General features: G+C 40.1%; 1 protein-coding gene across 1 annotated transcript in view; it reads left to right on the top strand.

Moving 5' to 3' along the window:
* The window catches only part of NR4A3 (nuclear receptor subfamily 4 group A member 3), a 29,166-nt gene extending 17,496 nt beyond the window's left edge, over positions 1–11,670 (top strand). The window contains exon 8 of the mRNA XM_005517335.3: positions 8,681–11,670. Coding sequence (XP_005517392.1) covers positions 8,681–8,943 — 263 coding nt within the window. The 3' untranslated portion in view covers positions 8,944–11,670. The remainder of the gene's footprint in view (positions 1–8,680) is intronic.
* The last annotated feature ends 9,453 nt before the right edge of the window (positions 11,671–21,123 follow it).

Raw genomic sequence — 21,123 nt, forward strand, 5'->3', positions numbered from 1 at the left:
TGTTGGACATCTTGCAATAGAAGAGTCATGGCTGATGGCAGCAGAAGGGGTTGGGAGAAAGGGTGTCTGACAACCACTCAGCTGAATTTGGAGCAGAAGTCATCTCCACAAAGAGCCTCACATTCATACCAGAAAAACTGGCAGTTTAACAGTGTAACTGTGTCATCAGTGTGAGACAGGGCTTCAGCGTGCCCTGAGCTGAATCTTCCCAGGGATGTATATAAGCTCCACTGGGATAGATATTGATTTCCTTCTGCTTTTCAGTCATCCACTACTTTGCAAGCAGTGGCCTCAACAATACCAGCTGTAGTCTTCATTTTACCCAGGATGAGAGGATGTCAGGGCAACCCTGAGATAAAACACTCATTGACAGATATAAAATTGGCCAATTCCTGCTGACATCTGTGGGACCAAGATTTTGGTTTCAGAGTTTGCACGGTATGCTGCCTTCCTGCATTTTGGTGAAGGGTTAATGTATGTATGTAGCTCTTTGTTTCTTAGGTATTTTCAGTTTCTTTATTAATTTCTGTTAATTTCTTCTGCAGTTGGAAAGGGTAGTTTAAGGTCTTTGATAAAACATTTAGGACCGGAGGAACTAATTGGAGCTGCTTTACTCTGTATAAAAAAATTCCTGAAATGAGTGGTATGTTAAAGTCAGAAAGAACATTCCCAATTCACTTTTTTTCTCCTGCATATATACATCCACTGGCATATGTTCATGCATACTTACATATATGTGCTATAAACACTTACATATATGTGTATGTGTAAGCATAATTATGTTATACATTATACATAATGTTTTTATGTATGTATATGCATTTAGAGATCTCTAAATCAAGGGCAGGTGCTGTCCCTCGCTCTATATATTTACGTACAGGCATATATGCTCATATATATAGCACATATGAATGATTTAGATTATTTACTATATATGAGATATGTCTTTTTTAGGTAGCAATAGGTAGTTCTTGATTATCCTCCTGGAGACCGAGAGTATGCAGATTGATGAACAGGATTCCCATCAAGCTAAGTGAATGTAGCAAAAGCAAATGTATAGGAGGAAAACTTACTCCCCTTGCAAACCCATGTTCTGTTTTAACATGGTAATTTATTCAGTTAAGCACTGCTTGCTTGCCCTTTCATGAGGAGTCAAAGTTGTCCAGTGACAGGCTCAGTTCACCGTAGGATAATTAGAAATAGCTTTTAGTTGGATATAACCCACATTTCTTCTTTTCCTTGATCACAGCACTTCCAGGAGTTTGCTATATTGTGCTGGTCTTCCCAAAGTTTCTAAACAAATGGAAGCAGTAGTTGCCTTTAAAAGGAGACCATTTCCCTACATACAAGCTTTAAGATTTTTCTCTGTTTGTCAAGAAGCTCTTGATTTTCTCTCCTGTGTGAGATGGTGTTTAAAAATAATGTTGTTTTCTGCTTATTCTTTTATTTCATGAGGCTGGTATATCTCTGCTGATTTGGTCTAAGGACAGCATGTATTTTCATGTGATCTAAATTAGACCAAAGCTCTAGTGACTTAATAGTCAGAGGTTTCAGATGTCCAAGGGCAGTTAGCTAACTCAGGGACTCAGCCAGAAATTTGGTAACCTGAAAAAAAGTAGCATTGTATAACTATGAACAATATTAAAATTATTATTAAAGTAAGCAGTAAGTGTTAATATTACTATTAATAGTAAAGTAAGAGGAAATCAGGTGATTCTAGCTAGTGTATTGAAACTTTTTATTCAGGAAAACCTTGAGATTTGGCTCTGATGTGGCATCCCACAAGAAATGGCTTCTTGTCTCCTCCCTGCAGTTTGAGTATGATGGGCCATGTGTTGGTTTTTCCACTAGTCACACCAAAAGAGAAAAAATAACAAAGAGAAAATTTGGAAAAATGAAACCTGAAGAAGTCTGAAATGTTGAACATTTTTAAACATTGTTTTGAAGCTTGGCTTAGATTTAGGTGGGTGGTTTAGTTGCCATTCTTTATCTCCAGGGAAAGCACCCTTTTCTGCTGTAATGGCCTGTTGGAAGCAATGTTGGTAGCTGGCAAACTGCTTCAAGCCCTTTCTGTGAGTCAGACCAAGGAAGAGCAGCCTTTCCCAGGAACACAGGATATCCAATTATTGAGTACGGCTGTCTTTTGTCTTAAGACAACTTGAAATATTTCACAGGCCGCAGAATGGCTGATGTGTCTGGTGATTTGTGGACAAGCTGATGGTCAGAGGGACACCCAAGGCCCTATCTCTGGTCTGATTCCAACAGGAAGGGAATCTGACCATGGTTCTCCCATGTTCCAGGTGGGAACATGTCATTAGGCTTTAAAATAAGGACTGGGAAAGCTTTTTGTGATTCTTTTGTGAATCTAGTTGTTTGCCTTTAGTAACAACATTGCAAAACCAGAATGCTACCTTGAGCAAAATTTTCTTGATTATCACAGAAATTGCTTATGATTTGATGGCTTAACCAAAAAAGAGGAAAAAAAACCAGCCCTGTGATCTGTAGTAGTCATAGCCTGCTTTAATACTGTACAGCATCTTAGGTAGCATCGAATTCAAAGAATAATTTCTTCTGGCAATAATGACTTGTTCACTCTTCTTGATTTCATGAGTGCTGTTCTTAGCCCAAACAAAGATGGGCTCTTAGAAAGCAAAACCTCTTGTATACTACCAATTTTGACATTTTTTCTGAGGGAGAAGAGTAAGACGAGTCACTACTCTCACATATTCTGTGTTCTTCAAGAGTGACAGAGAGAGCTAACATCTGTCTCCCAGTGAAAGAAGAGGGAATAAATGTAAAGTTTGGTGTCGGAGACTAAAAGACATTTCACTGGTCCCTGTGTCCTAAGATATACTGAAGGCTGTTCCTTAATTTTGGGATGTCAAATTGTCTCCCCAGTAGTTCCAGTGACTTTCAATTAACCCTACTGACTTGTTTGGAGCCACAAAGCTCCTTGTCCTATCCCAGCCACAGCTGCAGGTGACAGCATAAGATGCATGGTTATAGGCATGTAGGGTCATTTGTTCTTTTCAATGTAGTTCACTAGATTGCTTGCTTTGAGTAAAACTAAAGGTATGTACAATATTTTGCATTATATATTCCATTAGAAAGTCCATATATTTTTGATTTTTCTATCTATTTTATGTGTCCTGGAAATCTGTGGTATGTTGTCTAGAAGGAAAATCATTATGTCAGATTGCTGATTAATTTTCAGGTCCTCTCAGATAAAACATCAGCTTAAAAGAGCACCCAGAATGAAAGAAGTGGCATCTGGTTTACTGTGGAGGCTTGCAAACAGTTAACTTGGAACTCTGTTGTGCCAAAACACATCTTTTTACTGTAAGGTGCTCCTTTAGGATCTTCCTCTCTCTGTCTCTCTTCTCTTTTTTTACTTCCTTTAGTTGGTTTAGAAAGGCTGGACACAACTTCCTCCACAACATATGAGTATTGCTCTAAGCATCACCCAGAAGAAAGTAGGTAGGAAACAATGCATGACACTCACCTCACATGACTATGAAAGTAAAAAAACTAGGTCTGTCATGTTCTTCTCCTTTGGATCACTTATTCTGTTGATATGTAGCCTCTAATGAGCTAAAGAAGAGTGGCAGCATGGAAAGGAGATGCTTGATCTTGGGTCAAGTTCTGTTGTTAATTCCACGTGGACGATTTCTATGAGTTTAGTGTGTTTACGGATCACAAGTGTCCCTGCACAGTCACTCTGTGATGGATTGCGTGGTGTTGAAGATGAAGCTTTGCAGAGTAGACTAGATACTAACTCAGCCTATGCTTGAAAATGCTTCCTAAACTTCCAAATGACCATTTGTTAGGTTTGTTTTAACAGTGTGAAAATAGAAAGACTGAGAGTCCAGTGCAGATCATCTCAAGGGCACATTCTAATTTAGCCTCAAATTTCTGCCTGCTCTAGAACTGCTAGTATTTTCTCTCTCTCTCATTCTCCTCATTGATTAGGTTTCCCTCTTGGCCCTTTCCTTTCTCTGTCCACATCAAACCATTATTATTTTGCTTACTTGACACTCTCAGTGGGATGCTGCTGAGTACAGAGCATGCTAGCCCTCACTCAGCCAAGCTCTTTCAGCATATGGTTTATTTTAAGTGTGTTACAGACCAGCCTAGAACCACTGTATATATTGGGCTTATTCATACTCCTAATGCTTTGTTAGACTGGCACCAGACCACTGAAGAATATTGTGAGGTTTCAATTAATTAGGAGTTTGTGTTTGTCTTCCTGCTGTTGGGCTTTCTGTTCCAGTTTACAAACACAATTTTTAGCACCATCAGTCATACCAAGAAACAGTAATGAGACCAGTCTGGCTAAAAAGACTATGACTGCTGCAGTTCCTTCTGTACATGCGTTTGTCCAACCTCCCAACAGAATCGAGACTTACCTACTCTTCAGCAGCAGTTATCCTTCAGTCCTCTTCTCAGGATATCCTCTGGAGTGGGTGCTTCATGTGCTGGGTCTACATACAAGCAGGTGGCAGACTGGAGGAGTGTAGGAGAGCTAGTTATAAAAAATATACCCTCCAGATTGCATTGTCTGCCTTCCCCCCATCACTTAGCTGAGGGAAATACTGTCAGTGTCAAAGTAAAGTACTCACTCCTCCTTTTTCACTCCCACCTCTTTGTTGAGGCAAGAACTCCTTGCTTCTACAGCAACCAGCAGTCTCCGTGTTACATTGTGGTTTTCTTAAAAGAGGGAGCAAACTGTGGTGTTCTGTGTGGCCACTCATCTCACCTGACTTTAGGTACCTTGCACAGCTGATGGAGAATATAGGGCACCTCCAGAAGATGATTCATTCACCCAAAACTGTAATAATCTTCTAAAAATGCCTATCCTTACACTGATGTTAGGAGGGGTTTGAGAGATCTGTGCACCAAGGCTGGGGGTACCTTGTGAAGTGTCTGAGAGTTAGGCAGGATAAATATGGGCCAGACTGCAAGAGGAAAGGAGACTCTTGGATCTGCCAAATTGCAATGTTCCCATGTGTGTGCATGAGAAAGCTGTAGGCAACTGAGTTTTGTGCTTATTTTTGTTATAGAAGGGGAAGAGGAATGTGAAGGGGGAAGAGAAAATCACATAACTATATTGAAACCAAGATAATCAAGAGGCCTATTTTAAGTCTGCAGTGTTCATCCGTTGCATTTCTGGACACCTCAGAATTAATTGAGACTAAAAGTGATACCCTGTGACACAGAGTGCAGAGCCCAGGGTCTTTGAGCTACTTGTGCTCTCTGAGAGGCATTTTCTATAAAGGCAGTGCTCAGTCTGCCTGACCCTGGCATAATCTACCTCAGGTCAGAGGTTAGAGAAAGAGGGACATGCACAGCTGGGGATGGATTTCTTTGCTTTCTTCCTGTTGAGTTTTTGCTGATCAGTGTAATGATAGCACAAAACCACATTCAGATTCCCGAGAAAAGGAAAAAGGTGTAAAAAACATGCTGTGTTCCGTTTACTAGGATGAGCTAAGTTTGCAGAGATTTTGAGGCAAGACTTTTGATTAGTCATTTTTGACAGCATCTCTGCCATAAATCACCAATTTTCTCACAAAAATCAATGATATCCTAAAGCACAGTCCTGGTTTGTTACAGGCTGAGAAATCCTATATTCACTTTACATGTGCCTTTGTCATTATGAGAAAATCTGACTACAGTAATATTTACACATCTCCTCAATCAGTTAGAGAAAATCTATTTTGACCAGCTGTACTTCTTGGGATAAATCTTGGCCTTATCATTCCCATGTGGATAAGAATATCCTGTGGAAGACAGCGAATTATTAGAAGCCCTTGGCTTCAGTGCCACTGCACACCCTTACCACAGGGGCCTTGTGCTGCTCCCTCTAGGCTGTATCAGAAAGACTTCCTCTGTGGGTCTTCCTCTGTGCAAACAGAACTGGGCATGTGAAAAAGGCAAGAAAATGTGTTTTTTGTTATTTGAACCCTGTTAAATCTAAATCTTTGAACAAATTAGGCCCTAGATGCCTAAAGTCTACTAAGGAGAGGAACCTATTCTTGGATGAGTGTGTTCTTCAGAAAGTAGTTGTGTTCTAACACCAGATACTGCAGTGGCAGTGCCAGTGCATGTGGTGTCCTTCCCTAGCAGAGGGGTTTCCACATAGATGGCTTTGATTTTCTATGGATGCCTTAGGAATTTAAGACTGAAACCCCTAGAGGCAGTCCCAGGGATGAGGAATTGACCCTTATGGAGATTTGCAAGTAGAGAAGGCCATTGTATGGCAATTCACTCAGGGGAGAACAAACTTGGTTTGTCAGGGACTGCTTTAATATTGTAGCACCAGAGTTTAAGGACAGAGTATCTCTTAATTCTGATTTTCCACCATTTTTTTATGTAAAGTAAGGCTACTAATATGATAATCTTCGCATACATAGTGTTTTACCTACATTTCATGGCTATTCACAAAAGGCATGATTTTTTCATGAAACCTTCTGAACTTGTCAGTGGGAGACAAGCCGTTTAGTTCTGGCTGGGAATGCTAACAAAGTAGTTGCTGCGTGCTCCAGAGACAGAGATAATTTTCCATACTCTGCAGCAAGCTACACACCTACTGAGGCAGTGGTTTGAAAATGTGCTCTGCTAATTTGTAGTCAAGTTTTGGATCCACTCTAGTATCCCAGCTCCCTACATCTATAAAAATATCTTCACTTACACAGCTAGAAAACAAAACAGATTAAAAGATGGGAACTCTTCAAAGATTGCAAGATTAATTTAATGTCCTGCAGATTCTCTCAGTAGGCTAGTTAAGAAAGAAAAAAAAAAAAAGCCCTACAGCTTTTCCAACCTGTATAAAATATTTATCTGCCAAGATTTTTAATGGCAGAATCTGCCTAAGTATTTACTCTAAGTGACCTGTATAGCTAAGGCTTACATAATTACACTATAGACCATTTACTGGAAAGGCTTTAAATATTCATTGACTTCTCATGTTTTAATGTAAACAAGGCACTTAGAATACCTAGGGTTTTTAATTCCTGCAAGGTGAAAATGATGTCTGAAGCAGATGTCACTGGGTGGATAAGTGTTGCTTTCAAACAACAGGGCAGATTGATGGTACTTAAATGATAGAGCACAGTAGCTTCTGGACAGATATGTCCATGTCTGCACATCTCTGATTCTGATCCCAAACCAGTATTATTCAGGAGCTAACTCTGCCTAAGTAAATACAGTTGAAAAAAAAACCTGTAAAATGGGTGAATATCAGTGGAACACCAGACCTTTGCATTTCTGACTGCCCTCATTGAATCCCATCTGTTTTATTGGTTTGTAAAGAGTATCTAAGCCAAAACAGGTGGTGAGCAAGGAGTTTATATACACAGGCCTGGGCAAGGCATTACTGCACCTGGTGCAGGCATTACTCCTGCTTCTGGAAGTAAAGAGAACTGTACTCTTTTCACTGTTCTTTAAGGGACAGACAGATGACATGTCTTTTGTTGGCTCCTCCTGCCACGGAGGAACAAGGCTTGGGGACAATGGGCACAATGTGGCTACTGGCTGCCAGGGATGGGTGAGAGAAGGGAAGGAGATGACTTTAAAAGCATCCAACACAAGAACTGCCACAATTTCTCCTTATCCACTGCTGTGATTGTTTTATATATCTAATTGATTTAATATAACCTGCACTTTCTTTGATTACCATATCTGGCACAATTCTGTTTCATGTGTAAATTATTACAACTTTGCTGTGAAGCCATTTCTTACTTACCTGTGTATAAAGTCAGAGACAAATTAATACATCACAAATTTGAGATTTTTTTGTTCTGAATTTTTTTTGTTCTGTTATTTGAGCTCATCCACTAAGCCTTGATAGCAAACAACACAGAATCCTCTCCCCTGTAAAAAGCCTGCTTTTAGTGAATCACAAATCTGATTCATTCTACTTATGCATAAAGCACTGTGAATGCATTTAACATCATTGTAGTATTTTAGAAAGACATTTGAAGGGGAACAAACCCCAGTTCCCCTTCCTTTTAGGAGTGCTGAGGTTTTTGTGATGGATAACATAGCAGCTGTTCAGGCATTGCTCACTCAAAGCAAAATAGTTAACTTCCAGGCTTCTTTTATCTTAGAGCTTTTAAAGATGAATAAACTAAAAAGCAGCAGCTGATCAAAATAACAAAGGGTAGTAAGGTGCCTTTAGTTTCTTATAAGAGTGTCTGCAAATTCCTGGTGGAATTCTAGGCTGGGCGCTGATGGAGCTAGCTAAGGATATTGATCACCACTTGAATTCACTGAATAAATAATGGTTGCCATAGTTATTGAGCATTCACAACTGGTGGGGAAGCACAGAATTGTCCAAAACACCTCCTGTGATAGTTTTGCTGGCAAATCACCCAATTAATTCTGTCTCATATCATGAAAATTATGTCAGATACGCAGGATGCTTGGATTCCTTGTACCAGAATTTCAGTCATAACTGAGCATCTCTGTCGCCTGTTTTAGTAGATAAAGAGAAAAGGGCACTTATTTTGTGTGGCAAAAAGGTTAACTGACATCATGTAACCCCAGCTGTTCTGAGAAATCTATACTTTCAGAGCACTTTTTGCTCTGAGTTCTAGAGTATGCACCTGGGTTATACCTAAGAAAACGCATTCTCTCTATTTGTGATAGGGATGCTGATGTAGTTTTTCCTCTGGCTTTGCAGAACGACATGGATTAAAAGAACCAAAGAAAGTGGAAGAGCTATGCAACAAGATCACAAGCAGTTTGAAAGATCACTTAACTTTCAGTTGCCAAAACAAAGGACAACCACTCGAGTCTGCAGAGCCGAAGGTACTGGGTGTTCTGGCTGACTTGCGTTCTCTCTGCACACTGGGACTGCAGCGCATCTTTTACCTGAAACTGGAAGATTTGGTGCCAGCCCCTTCCATCATTGACAGGCTGTTTCTGGACACCTTACCCTTCTGAGTCAAACCACCCTCCTGAGAGGCAAACGCCCACCAGAGCAGGCAAATGGATCGTGACTTATAGCTAACATTTCTGCCCTCACTTAACAGAAAAGCCGCTCCGAGTCTAACATGAGGTCTTTTCTGGCGCTTTGTCCTTACAACCTGAGGCCTGAAACTTACTGGCTTACTGGTTTGGGGTTGTGTTCTTTGTTTTCTTTTGTGTGATTTGGGTTTTTTAAATGGCTAATATGGCACTTTTGGACAATGCTATCCCAGCAGCAGTAAAAGGTTAACATGACTGTTTTAAATCTGTTGTTTAACACCTCATGGTCTATGAGGAGTGAAATTGTAGAAGCTGTGTTTGAAAGAACAGCAAATTGTTGTTTGCCAGGGTAGTATGTGTTTTGTGAGGATACCTTTAGCATACTTCCTGCATCAAGGGCACATACATCAGCACAATCTAAACAAAAATTCACTTTTTTAGCAAGTACATTGAATTAAACATTTCATACAAATCAAATATAGCAAAATGACAATGGCTGTTAGCTCCCATGTTCAAGTGCAATTTTTTCAAGTGCTGTCTTACTAAGTCTCGTTTATTAACTAATTTATTTTACTAGGAAAACAAACAAAAGAAATCAAGGGAGAAAATTACATGCACTAACTTACCTGACAGAGTTTTCCAAACTTGATTCCATGTAGCGTGACTTATTGACAAATGTATGTGGAAGACACGGGAGCAATTGTGGCTCAGTTGTTCCTTAGCTAAGGAAACCCGAGTAAGTAGTGACTGGAGCATACAGGGTCAGTATCAGGGATAGTTCAGTTCTAGACTTCTAACACAAGCGACTCGTTAGTAAACAGACAGAAGATGGTTTTCAAGAACAAGCAAGTCTTGTAAAATAGTATGAATGTAAGTGCTAGGAAGGATATAGTGGGCTGCGTTTAAACATTCCGTGTTCGTACTCCTTTTTGTATGTTTATACTGTTGATGCCATATTAATATGAGATAATTTGTTGCATAGTGTCTTTATTTGTATAAATGTTTGTATGCATGGTATATTGTAATGGCTTTGCCTGTATTTATTGCAATGACTGCCAGCTCATGGGAACCCTGTTACACATGATAACTAAATGGGGTGTTCACACTGACTCAGATACACCAGTTGGAAAACTATATACATATATATAATGTGTATGTATATATATGTATATACCTATATTTGTGTGAGTGTGTGTGTGTGCGCGCGTGTCTTTTTATTAACCATATGTATATAAAATATCTGTCAAATCACAAGCAGAGTTGTTTTACAGTTTATTTGCAGTGACTTCTAAGGCAGTACTGTTTAGCACTTTGATATTAAAATCTTGCTCATGTTTTGCTAAATTCAAATAATATTTAAAAAGTTCAGTTCTAAAAAACTTTATATGCACTGTATTAAGTCAAAATTTTGTTGGTCATTTTGCTAAAAAAATTTTTGAATGTCAACCTGATGTCACTGTATCTTTTGTTAGCTTTAAACATTCTAGCTTTTGTCTTTTTTTAAACTATGCTGTTTATATGGAAATTAAATTATACAATCAAACAGATGCCAAATGAATTGCCTAATTGCTGCAAAGGATAACCCAGATATCGAGTCACTGTATGGTTTTCAAAAAGTAATCTGGTATTTTATCACTTACTATGTTTGGATGTGCTTTTATGAAAAAATTATTCTTATATCAAGATTTATAGTAGTGTCAATAGGGAAACAGACTTCTAATCACTATAGTTAATATTTCTGGTTTACCTGCAGATAATATTTGGAAAAGTATTGCTTTTTGTATTGACTTTTAAGCTTATGTGCAAACATAATAGCATAATTAAATATCAGAGAAGCTAATGTTTCTTGTAGGTTGCTGTAACAAGCCTGACCAGCAAGACAAATATATTTTGACTGAATTTGCTTTTGTATATACTAAATATATATATATATACACATATATATATATCTACACTCACACACATGTGCGCATACAAAAACATACTGACATTAAATCCAAAAAAAGAACGTTTGCTTTTGTCTCCTTGTGTAAGACACAAGGTCCCTTGAGAAATTACTTTTATCTGTGGACAAATCCTGCCAGGTGCTGAGCACCAGCCAGACAAGGGCTTGCAGAAGCTTTTTGCGAGCGGGCCCTTATCAAGGATTTTCAAGCAAATCAGCATAGTACAGTAAAATTGCTTTTTTGTTGAGCAAGGTTTATTTATTAAGTGGAATGTGAGTGGGAGGAAGCAGGTTGAAAGCCCCGTGTGAGATTTCACGTAGTCTGTGTCCTCCAGTCTTCCATAGATAGTCTTAGCTGTGATACTCTCCCAAATCCCATCATCTGTGGAATTGTCCTTCATGTCAACTTCAATACACTGATTCATCCTAGAGTACAACCGGTGACCTGTCACAGTGGTAAAAGAAAGAGTTAATGCAGAAAAAATCTACTACTATTCTTAGAGCTCTCTCAGTGTGAACATGCCTTTGTCTAGGCAGAATTCAGGAATATATCAGGTGTTAAGGGAGAGTGCCTTGATTTTATTTCAGACAACCGTGTCTCAAGAGTTTCTTCACTCAGCTAACCACAGTACTTTTTTTTCTTTTTTATTTCTTCTTGGTTTTTTGGTTTTTTTTTTGGTGGTGTTAACCTGTGGGTTGAAAGAAATGCTCATGTACATATACAATGTAAATTAAAATTATTAAATTGAATAACATTTTTTTCAGAGGCCCCATGTGTGTTGAATAAGTATGCTTAATTCTGTTAAAATCTGATGTGAATTTTTTATCATTTATAAAACATTAAAAAAATTGTCTACTTGAGTCTTAAAAGTGGAAAAATTGGTGAAGCATGCTTAAGAACACTGGCAATTTAATGGCTAATCTTTTGATTAAAATAGCTTTTATATAAATACATGCCTGCAGTATCTGGTTATGCAATCTCAATTAGATATTGAGAGCTGGACCATGGTTGTCCCAGAGGTTCAACCACATAACGACCAGAGCAGAGAGACTATTCACCCCTCACAGTATTTCTTCTCTATGACAAAAAGGGATTATTATAGTTAATGCGGAGCTGATGAGGCTGCAGAGAAGGGAGTGGATGGCTACGGGGCTCACAGCATCTATGTCTGGCCAGAAAGAGGACAGATCTCCCATCCCGTATTCAGCCCCTTTGCGTCAGTAAATCCTGCTAAGGCATTGCTCCAGCAGGCACCTGCATCATTTTCTTCAAATGTGCATCCAGCTCCTTTCCTTACCGTGCCATTGCTTTGCAGGAGGGATCACTTATCCCCTGCCAGACTGTTTGGCTACAAATGCATTTCCAACAAATGCAGTTTTGAGAGGCATCTGCCACTATTCCAGGCATCACCATGAGTACTGATGGCTCGGGCACACCTTTGCAAGGGCTGTTCTGCAGGAGCTGCTCGGCTGGAGGTTACATCAAATGATGTGCTGGGCTGCAGGATTGGCAGCCCCTTCCTTGGAAATATGACAAAATGGTTGCACTAACTCTTCCAAATTATTTTCTGTTGGTTGGTTTTTTTTTTCCCTATGCCATATTTTTAAAATTTAAACTACAAATCTTAAGATTGTTAATGATAATGACAATGAGTTTTGCATATTAGCCCCCTGTTGAGCAAAATATGTAGAACTTGAGATCAAGCTACACCAGGGTCTTAACTTTCACCCTAGAAGGCAAAGTTCATTTATCCTTACTGAACTTACAAATATCTCAGTTTGTAATTATTTTAGGGCCTCGTGTACTTAGACATGAGAACAGGTCTGTGTCCTGATCTAACCTGCACTTGTGTCTTTATGTGTGCCTTGTGTGCTTATACCCCTAAACCACATCAGCAGCAGAGGCCTTGTTAAGTGATGTGATACCCAGTGGTTGATTTTGGCACTGGAAGTTTGGGCTGAGTCAGGAATATAATAGCAGGTTCCTCTAGTAGCAACCACCCTTGGACAAGAGACTATCACAAAGGCACCCAAAAATGAGGGACTTTGACTAGAGGTGAGTCAAATATCTTTCTACAGCTTTCCTACTTTTACTTTTCACATTCAGGTTCACTTGCCCAATATACAAAGCTAAAATTTCTGTTATGCTGTAGAGAGGAGGCAGAGAGAGGGGTTTAACTGTATAAAATTTAGCATGGTTCTGGAAAAATTTGCAACACCCTCTGTGGACACTGAAACATGTCTTTTGATTAATTATTTGTATTATAGCAACACCTAGAGGCCACAACAGAGATCAGGACCCCATTTTGCTACCTACTCTAATCAGCACCTCCAGTACCCACCCAGGAGAAGCTCCAGTCCGAATAGACAAAATAAAAAGAAATAGGAGAATGTCAACCCAAGAGCATATAGCATCTCAGTCACAGAGTTGGGCATAAAACATTCTGTTTGCTGAGCTAGTGTCCAGTGAATACTCTTATCTAGTTTTCCTTTTTTTCCCATTGTGCTGCCACTGTAATAATTTATAAAAACACGATAAAAACATTGACAAATTCAAAATAACCCAAGTATTCAAACTGACCTTTCTTAACCTGCTTATGAAGTCATCCATGAGACTATCAAAATCCTGGTCAATCTCATGTTTTGTCAACCAAACTAGATAGTATTTAGAAAAGAAATACTTATCTGTCCTTTATTAAATTAATGAAGTCAACCATTAGGAATATTGAAAGATATGGATTAAACAATAATTAATAATGGACAAAAATGATTAACTTTTAAAAATGCCAAACTATTGATGTAGTAATTGAATAAATGGAGTGCCAGCTAATCAAATTCTTAGCAGTAGAGGACATATTTGAGAATTGTATTCCAGACCTGCGTTTGTAAGTATTACCAATGTGGTGATTTGTCAAATAAAAGCAAAAGAAACTTGTTTATCAAATGGAAACCCTTATAGCAAATTTTACTCTGTTTTCTCTTTTAGCATTAGTCACCTTTATGTTTATATGGAATGTTCTGGCTGCATTTGATTACAGGAGTTTAAATACTTGAAATTGTGATGTGGCTGTGAAAGTCACTTGAGATAAAGATTCTGACCTAACCCTACAAAACCAAGGATTTTCTTTATAAAGAAGCATGGAATTCCATCTTATGCTGATTTTGGTTAGGATAGAGTTAATTTTCATCACAGTAGCTGGTATGGGGCTGTGTTTTGGATTTGCGCTGGAAGCAGTGTTGGTAACAAAGGGATGTTTTTGTTATTTTTGAGCAGAGCTTACACAGTGCCAAGGCTCTTTTTGTTCCCCACCCTGCCAGCAATAAAAGCTGGGGGTACACAAGAAGTTGGGAGGGGACACAGCCAAGACAGTTGTCTCCAACTGACCCAAGGGATTTTCCATAGCATACACATGCTTAGCAACAAAAATTGGGGGAAGAAGAAGGCAGGTGGGGACATTCAGAGTGGTGGCATTTGTCTTCCCAAGCCCCAAGCATGATAGAGGCCTTCTCTCCTGGGGATGGCTGAACAACTGCATGCCCATGGGAAGGGATGAATGAATTCCTTGTTTTGCTTTGCTTGCATGCGCAGATTTTGCTTTCTCTATTTACCTGTCTCTATCCCAACCCAAGAGTTTTCTCCCTTTTACTCTTCTGTCTCCCAGCCCACCAGTGGGGAGTGAGCAAGTGGTTGTGTGGGGCTGAGTTGCCTGCTGGGGTTAAACCACAGCACAGATGAAAATGATACTCTGTATATGGCAAGATCCTTATGTGTGTATAGTGGAACTACTCAAGTAGTACAAGGTTCTTAAGTCATGCCAAAGACAAGCCCATGGGGAAAAAAAGGCATTTTTTTCCCATTTGTTTAATATTTTCATAGAATCATTGAAATATTTAGGTTGTAAAAGACCTCTAAGATCATTGAGTCCAACAGTTAACCTAGCACAGCCAAGTCCATGAAAAAGTCATGTCCCCAGGTGCCACATCTACATGCCTTTTAAATACCCCAGAGATGGTGACTCCATCACTTTTCTGGACAGCCCATTTGAGTGCTTGACAATCCTTTCAGTGAGTAATTTTTTCCTAATATGCAAGTGAATAAAATTCCAGTGAATAAAATTTCCTAATATCTAATGCCTTCCCTGGCACCTTCCAAGAGGAGGCCATTTCCTCTTGTCCTGTCTCTTGTTACCAAGGGGAAGAGATTGATCCCCGCCTGGCTACACCCTCCTTTCAGGCACTTGTAGAGAGTGATAAGGTCACCCCTGAGCCTCCTTTTCTCCCCAGACAGTCCCAGCTCCCTCAGCCACTGCTCAAAGTACTTCCCAGCCACACCCTTCACCAGCTCCACTGCCCTCCTCTGGACTCGCTCCAGTACCTCAATGTCATTTTTGTTCTGAGGAACCCAAAAGAGAACTTGGGATTTGAGGTGCAGCCTCACCAGTGCCAAGTATGCAGGGATGATCTCTCCTCCAGTCCTGCTGGCCCCACTATTCCTGATCAGGGCCAGGAAGCCACTGACCTCCTTGGCCACCTGGGCACACGCTGGCTCATGTTCAGGCACTGTCAATCAGCACCCCCAGGTCCTTTTCCACCAGCAGCTCTCCAGCCACTCTGTCCCCAGCCTGCAGCCCTGCCTGGGCTTGTTGTGACCCAAGGGCCGGACCTGTCACTTGTTGAGGCCATTAATCCAGCCTGTCCAGATCCCTCTGCAGAGCCTTTCTGTAGATGAATATTCCCACCCAGTAGATAGATATTCCCACCCAACTTGATGAGAATCTGCAGACTTATGGAGCGTGCACTTGATCTCCTCATCCAGATCATTGACACAAATATCAAACAGAACTGGTCCCAATATTGAGGCCTGGGGAACACCACTTGTGACCAGCCATCAGCTGGATGTTATTCACCACTACTCTCTGGGTCTGGCCATACAGACAGCTTTTTATCCAGCAAAGAATACTCCCATCCAAGACATGGGAAGCCAGTTTCACCAGGAGAATGTTGTGGGAAGTGGTGTCAAAGTTGTAACTGAAGTTTAGGTAGACAGCATCCACAGCCTTTCTTTAATCCACTAAGTGAGTCACCTTGTCATAGAAGATCAAGTTGATCGAGTGGGACATGACTTTCATAAACCCATGTTCTCTGGACTTGATTCCCTAGTTGTCTTGCACATACCACTTGCTGGCACTCAGGACTATCTGCTCCATTTTAAATTGTTTACCAGTTTTTCTAAAAGGAACAGAGAAGAACTTGGGGCTTATTCAGGTGGAATTTTATCCCAAAGAAACAAATAAATAAATAAACATGCTAAGTGGCATGTAAATAAAGAAATTATTTTAAGTAGCTGAAATAGCTCAAATAAGCCAAAGTCTTTAACTTGCTAAATAACTTATTAAAAAATCTCATCATGACAACTTCCACAGTGATCTGTGATAAAACATTACTGTAGAATTAAAGTGAATTACAAAAATTTGTGATACTGGGGAAACTTTCAAATATAGCAGGCAGAAAACAGAAATTAATTTACCTTTCATGGGTTCTTATTATTTATCTTGCTGTGTTTCCTAATTAATTGACGATATTGATGTTTACATAGGGATTTGCTCCTTTCCAACTTTGCTTGATCCTGTGAAGAAGTCAGAATGCTGCATTTGTAGTATCACATTTATTGCCATAGCAACAGTCAGGGATTTCACAAACACTAATTAGGGTTGGCAACCTGGAATGTTTTCAGTGTGGTCCCAAATAATTTTCCCTCTTTTATTCCTTTCTCATTATACCTTACTTTAACGACTGACTTCTTCAGTCTGTGTACAGGTTTTTTCCTGCATGACCTCAGGATTCAATTAATACCTCCTCTGATTTCCAGCCACTTTTCTTATGCGCTCTCACACACTCAGTTAAGAAGCAACTGCAGTTCTACCTGCATTTGTGTTAAGCTCCATCTCTTCCATGTCAAATTAGCCCAAGTTTCAGTACAACCAGCTGGCTTCTACACCAGCATGTGCAAAAGTAGTAAGGAAAGGTATGGAGGCTTAGCTGTATCTTCCAAGATACTTTTAAAGGTAGATGCTAAATCTTGCTCAAGGCGGACTACAAACCTTCTGTTCACAGAAGTCTACGTTTTGTGAACATCCAAAAAATCATATTAACTATTTTAATTCAGGCATATCAAAAGCATTTATGGACACTTATTATGCAATAATATAGAGAGCTGTGCCCACATGAGCCTCAGAAGTTTAACAAGGCCAAGTGGAAACTCTTGTGCCTGGGTCAATCTCAAACATGGATTCAGGCTGGGTGATCAGCCAACAGAGAGCAGCCCTGTGGAGAAGGACGCAGCAGGACTGGCAGATGAAAAACTGAATATGAGCCTTCAGTGTGTGCTCACAGCCCAGAAAGACAATTGTGCTCTGGGACTCATCAAAAGAAAAACGGCCAGCAGGTTAAGAGAGGTGATCCTTCCACTCCCCTCTACTGAGACCCCACATGGAATATTGTGTTCAGGTTAGAGCCCCCAGTATAAGGAGGACATGGCCCTGCTCAAGTGCATCCAGAAGAGGCCCAGAAAGAAGACTGGGGGCTGGAACACTTCCCCATGAGTACTGAATGAGAGAATTGGGGCTGTTCACATGGAAGAGAGAAGGCCTCAGGAGACCTTGTTGTGGCCTTCCAGTACTTTAGGGAGGCCTATAGAAAAGATGGGGAGGAACTCCTTATCAGGAAGTATAGTGATAGGACAAGGGACAGTGGTTTTAAACTGATAGAGGATAAATTTATATTAGACAGTAGGAAGCAATTCCTTATTCTGAAGTTTGTGTGACACTGGAACAGGTTCCCCAGAGAAGCTGTGGGTGTCCCATCCCGATTTAAGGCCAGGTTGGATGGGGCTTTGAGCAATTTGGTCTAGTGGAAGGTATCTCCGGTCCTTGCAGGGGGTTTTGAACTGGATGATCTTTAAGGTCTCTTCCAACCCCAACCATTCTATGGCTCTATGACTAATCACATATTATGGTTATCTAGTTGAGTTAGTGCCCAAAAGTCTTATCTCAAAAGTCTTATAAAGCCCTATGTTGGTAGTGAACTTTTGAGCCTCTCAAAAAGCAAAATGTATTCATTTGTTAACAAAGGGAGAAGGTAAATTTGTGATGGCATCACCAGCAAGAGGGGAAGTTTTATTTCATTGTGCATGCTCAGAGTGAGAAAGAGAAGTGTCTCCCATTCAAAGTAAAATATTCCCATTCTGCAGCTCACTTGAAGACAAGTCCCAGCTGGTTGTCAAACTGGCTTCCCAATAAAAAGTACATCCAAACAAAACCAAGGAGAAAAAATCTAATTTGGAAAGGAATATGATAAATCAAATTGGTTAGAGTATTTTTATACTCAAAGACACTACAAATTACTTGATAGAAGGAGAAAAATGGTGGATCCACCTGAATCATTCTTTGTTACAGATGAAATCATATAATTTGTTCCTAATACAGAAAGGATTTTGTACATGATTAATGGAAAATGAGTATGTGAAGAATAAATTCTGAGTCTGATTGCCGTCTTCTTTCCCTATGTGATGGGGAGGTAAAAAACCTTTAAACTCTGGGAAAATGTCTCATAAGGTATGAAGGAATTGAGAGTCAGTCTTGATGGTAAATCACTGAATCTTTTTAGGAGATCATTGTTGAAACCAGGGAAGAATACTTCTTAGTTCTTCCTATATTTTATAAGGACATCTTATTGAAATAAACAGGATGATGTGTTAAAAAAAAATAAATTTAGATTGGACATTCAAGTCAAGAGTGAGCCATTAGAAGAATGGTATTCCCACAGACACTGGGAAAGCTGACATTTACATTTAAAGAAAGTCTTTAATGGAAAAAAAGCCTGCTGCCTCAGAAGTTTATGTTTGCCTTCCTGTTTTTTGAGGAAAGACTGGACTGTGCCAGCTTGCCCAGTTTTTGACAATGCCTCCTGCCACAGTTCACTGCAAAGATCAGTTTTAAAACCTAGTCCTAATGCTTTTGAGAAATTTGAACCCAGAGACCTTCAGCCTTTGGGACCTTATTTTCATGACTTAACTTTGTTCCCCCTATCCTTAATTTTGAAGGGCATGATCGAACTCATGACAGGGCTTTCTGCAAACTTTGTGAACTGGGCCACAGTCAAGAATTTCCACACTGAGTAATTTTATTACATGAAGTTTCCTGCCTGCTGTACAGAGCAATATTCAGCATGAACATCTGCTTTTTGTCTGATTGCTAAAGGAAACTCTGGTAGACTGCCGCCCCTTTGAAATTAAGGAGTTGGGGAACAAATTTAAATCATGAAAATAAAATGCCAAAGCTGGAGGGCTCTGGGTTCAAATTTTACAGAAGCAACAACGCTCTGTTTTAAACTGATCTCTTGAGGCAAACACAGTGGAAAGTATTTCCATCCACTGGGCAAGCTGGCACATTTCAGTCTTTCGGAAAGAGAATCAGGATGCATTGCATGTTCAGCTGCAGAATTACACCCACTTTGAACCTAAGTTATAGGTTTCAGTGAAAGACTTTTCAAGGTAAGTTAACAAGGATGGCTGAACCCAAGAAACTAAAAATACAGATAAATACAGGTAATATATAAATTAAAATATATGTCATGAACTTAACTGAAATCTTCAAATTCTCTTGTGAAACAAGACACTTTTTTAAAAAAAGCTTGTTTTACTCCAGGCCTCCAAATCAGCCTCTCTTCCCAGCAGACTGAGTTGTTAATGCAACATTAAAGGGCTTCAGAATCATGCTACTGGACTCTCAGGGGCAGGAAAATCCACAAAATCCAATAAATATGGTGGAAAATACTATTCGGTGTTGGCATTTTCCACTTTTCCATACTGCATTACTCTTGCAGCTCAAGTAAAGGCCTGGTTCTCTCTGGGCTACTGCATCATTTAAGCTGCAGCATTGCAGATGTGACCAGCACACGGCTGAACAGCTGTCAGCAGCAGGGACACCAACACACCACATTCACATCTTCCCTCTGCAGTGCCTTCCCTTCCTTGGGCCAGAGCAGGGACCATGTGAATGGGAGAAGAAAGAGGAAGAAACTCATCTGCCTTAAAACTAACCTGGATTTCCCAGGCTGGGATCTTGTCTGTGCTCCTTCTGTCCAGTTCTGGGGTCCCTGGTGTAAGAAGGAGGTGGACCTGTAGGAGAGGGTTTAGAGGAGAGCCATGAAAATAATCAAAGGGATGGAGCACCTCTCCTATGAAGAGAGGCTGAGAGGCTGGAGTTGTTCAGCCTGGAGAAGAGAACGGTCCACAGAGACCTGGTTGTAGACTTTCAATGTAGAAAGAAGGCTTCCCACCCCTGGCAGTGTTCAAGGCCAGGCTGGATGTGACTTTGAGCAACCTGGTCCAGTGGAAGGTGCTCCTGCCCATTACAGGAATGTGGGACTGGATCCATTCAACTAAAAATGTCCCATCCAACCCAAAGACATTCTGTGATTCTGTGATTCCTGTCCCTTCCTTACAGGTCTGCAATGCTATTAATAGACACTTATTTACCCATTTGATGTCAGGATACTTTGGCTGAAGTTTTAGATCTGCTGCATACACATAGCATCAAATAGAAGCAATAATAGACATGGGTACTTTTTGGACTCTTAATGCCATATATTATTTGCACAGGAGTAGCCTGCAGAACTCCCAGTTGAAATAAGGGGCCCATTATGCCAAGTTCTCTTCACTTACATAATTGGAGACATCCACAGACACCTCCAGGTCGAAAGACATTTACAATAAATGAAAAGAGACAGAGGAAAATATTATAGTTGCTGTATGGAGAGAAGTTTTATGGACAGAGGCTTTTAGAAATTGGTTCTGTCACGTGGCAACTTTGAGGAAGTTAAGAAGTGAATCCAGATCCTACCATACACTAGCCCATTGCTTTAAAAAACAAAAATCCTTCCTCTCTCATGCCATGAGTCAGCACACTTTTCCAAAGCGGTGCTTTTGAACTAGCAATCGTCAAATTGCTTGGGGAGATTCTAACTTGACATATTTAGTACGTTCTTCCCACATTCCTCACAGAAGCCCACAGATGTCAGCTTCGATCAGACTCAGCCAGGACTGCAAAACCCATCAGGTTTGCAGGGCTAGAAGGCATGTTAAGATGGCCTAAAAAGTAAATCCTCCCAAAACTAATGTGTTTTCTGAACTTAGAGAGAGAGAGAGAGAG

The sequence above is a fragment of the Pseudopodoces humilis genome, chromosome 1, assembly GCF_049639895.1.
Source record: "Pseudopodoces humilis isolate 2021_Gansu_Grassland_sample_001 chromosome 1, ASM4963989v1, whole genome shotgun sequence".
NCBI lineage: Eukaryota > Metazoa > Chordata > Aves > Passeriformes > Paridae > Pseudopodoces > Pseudopodoces humilis.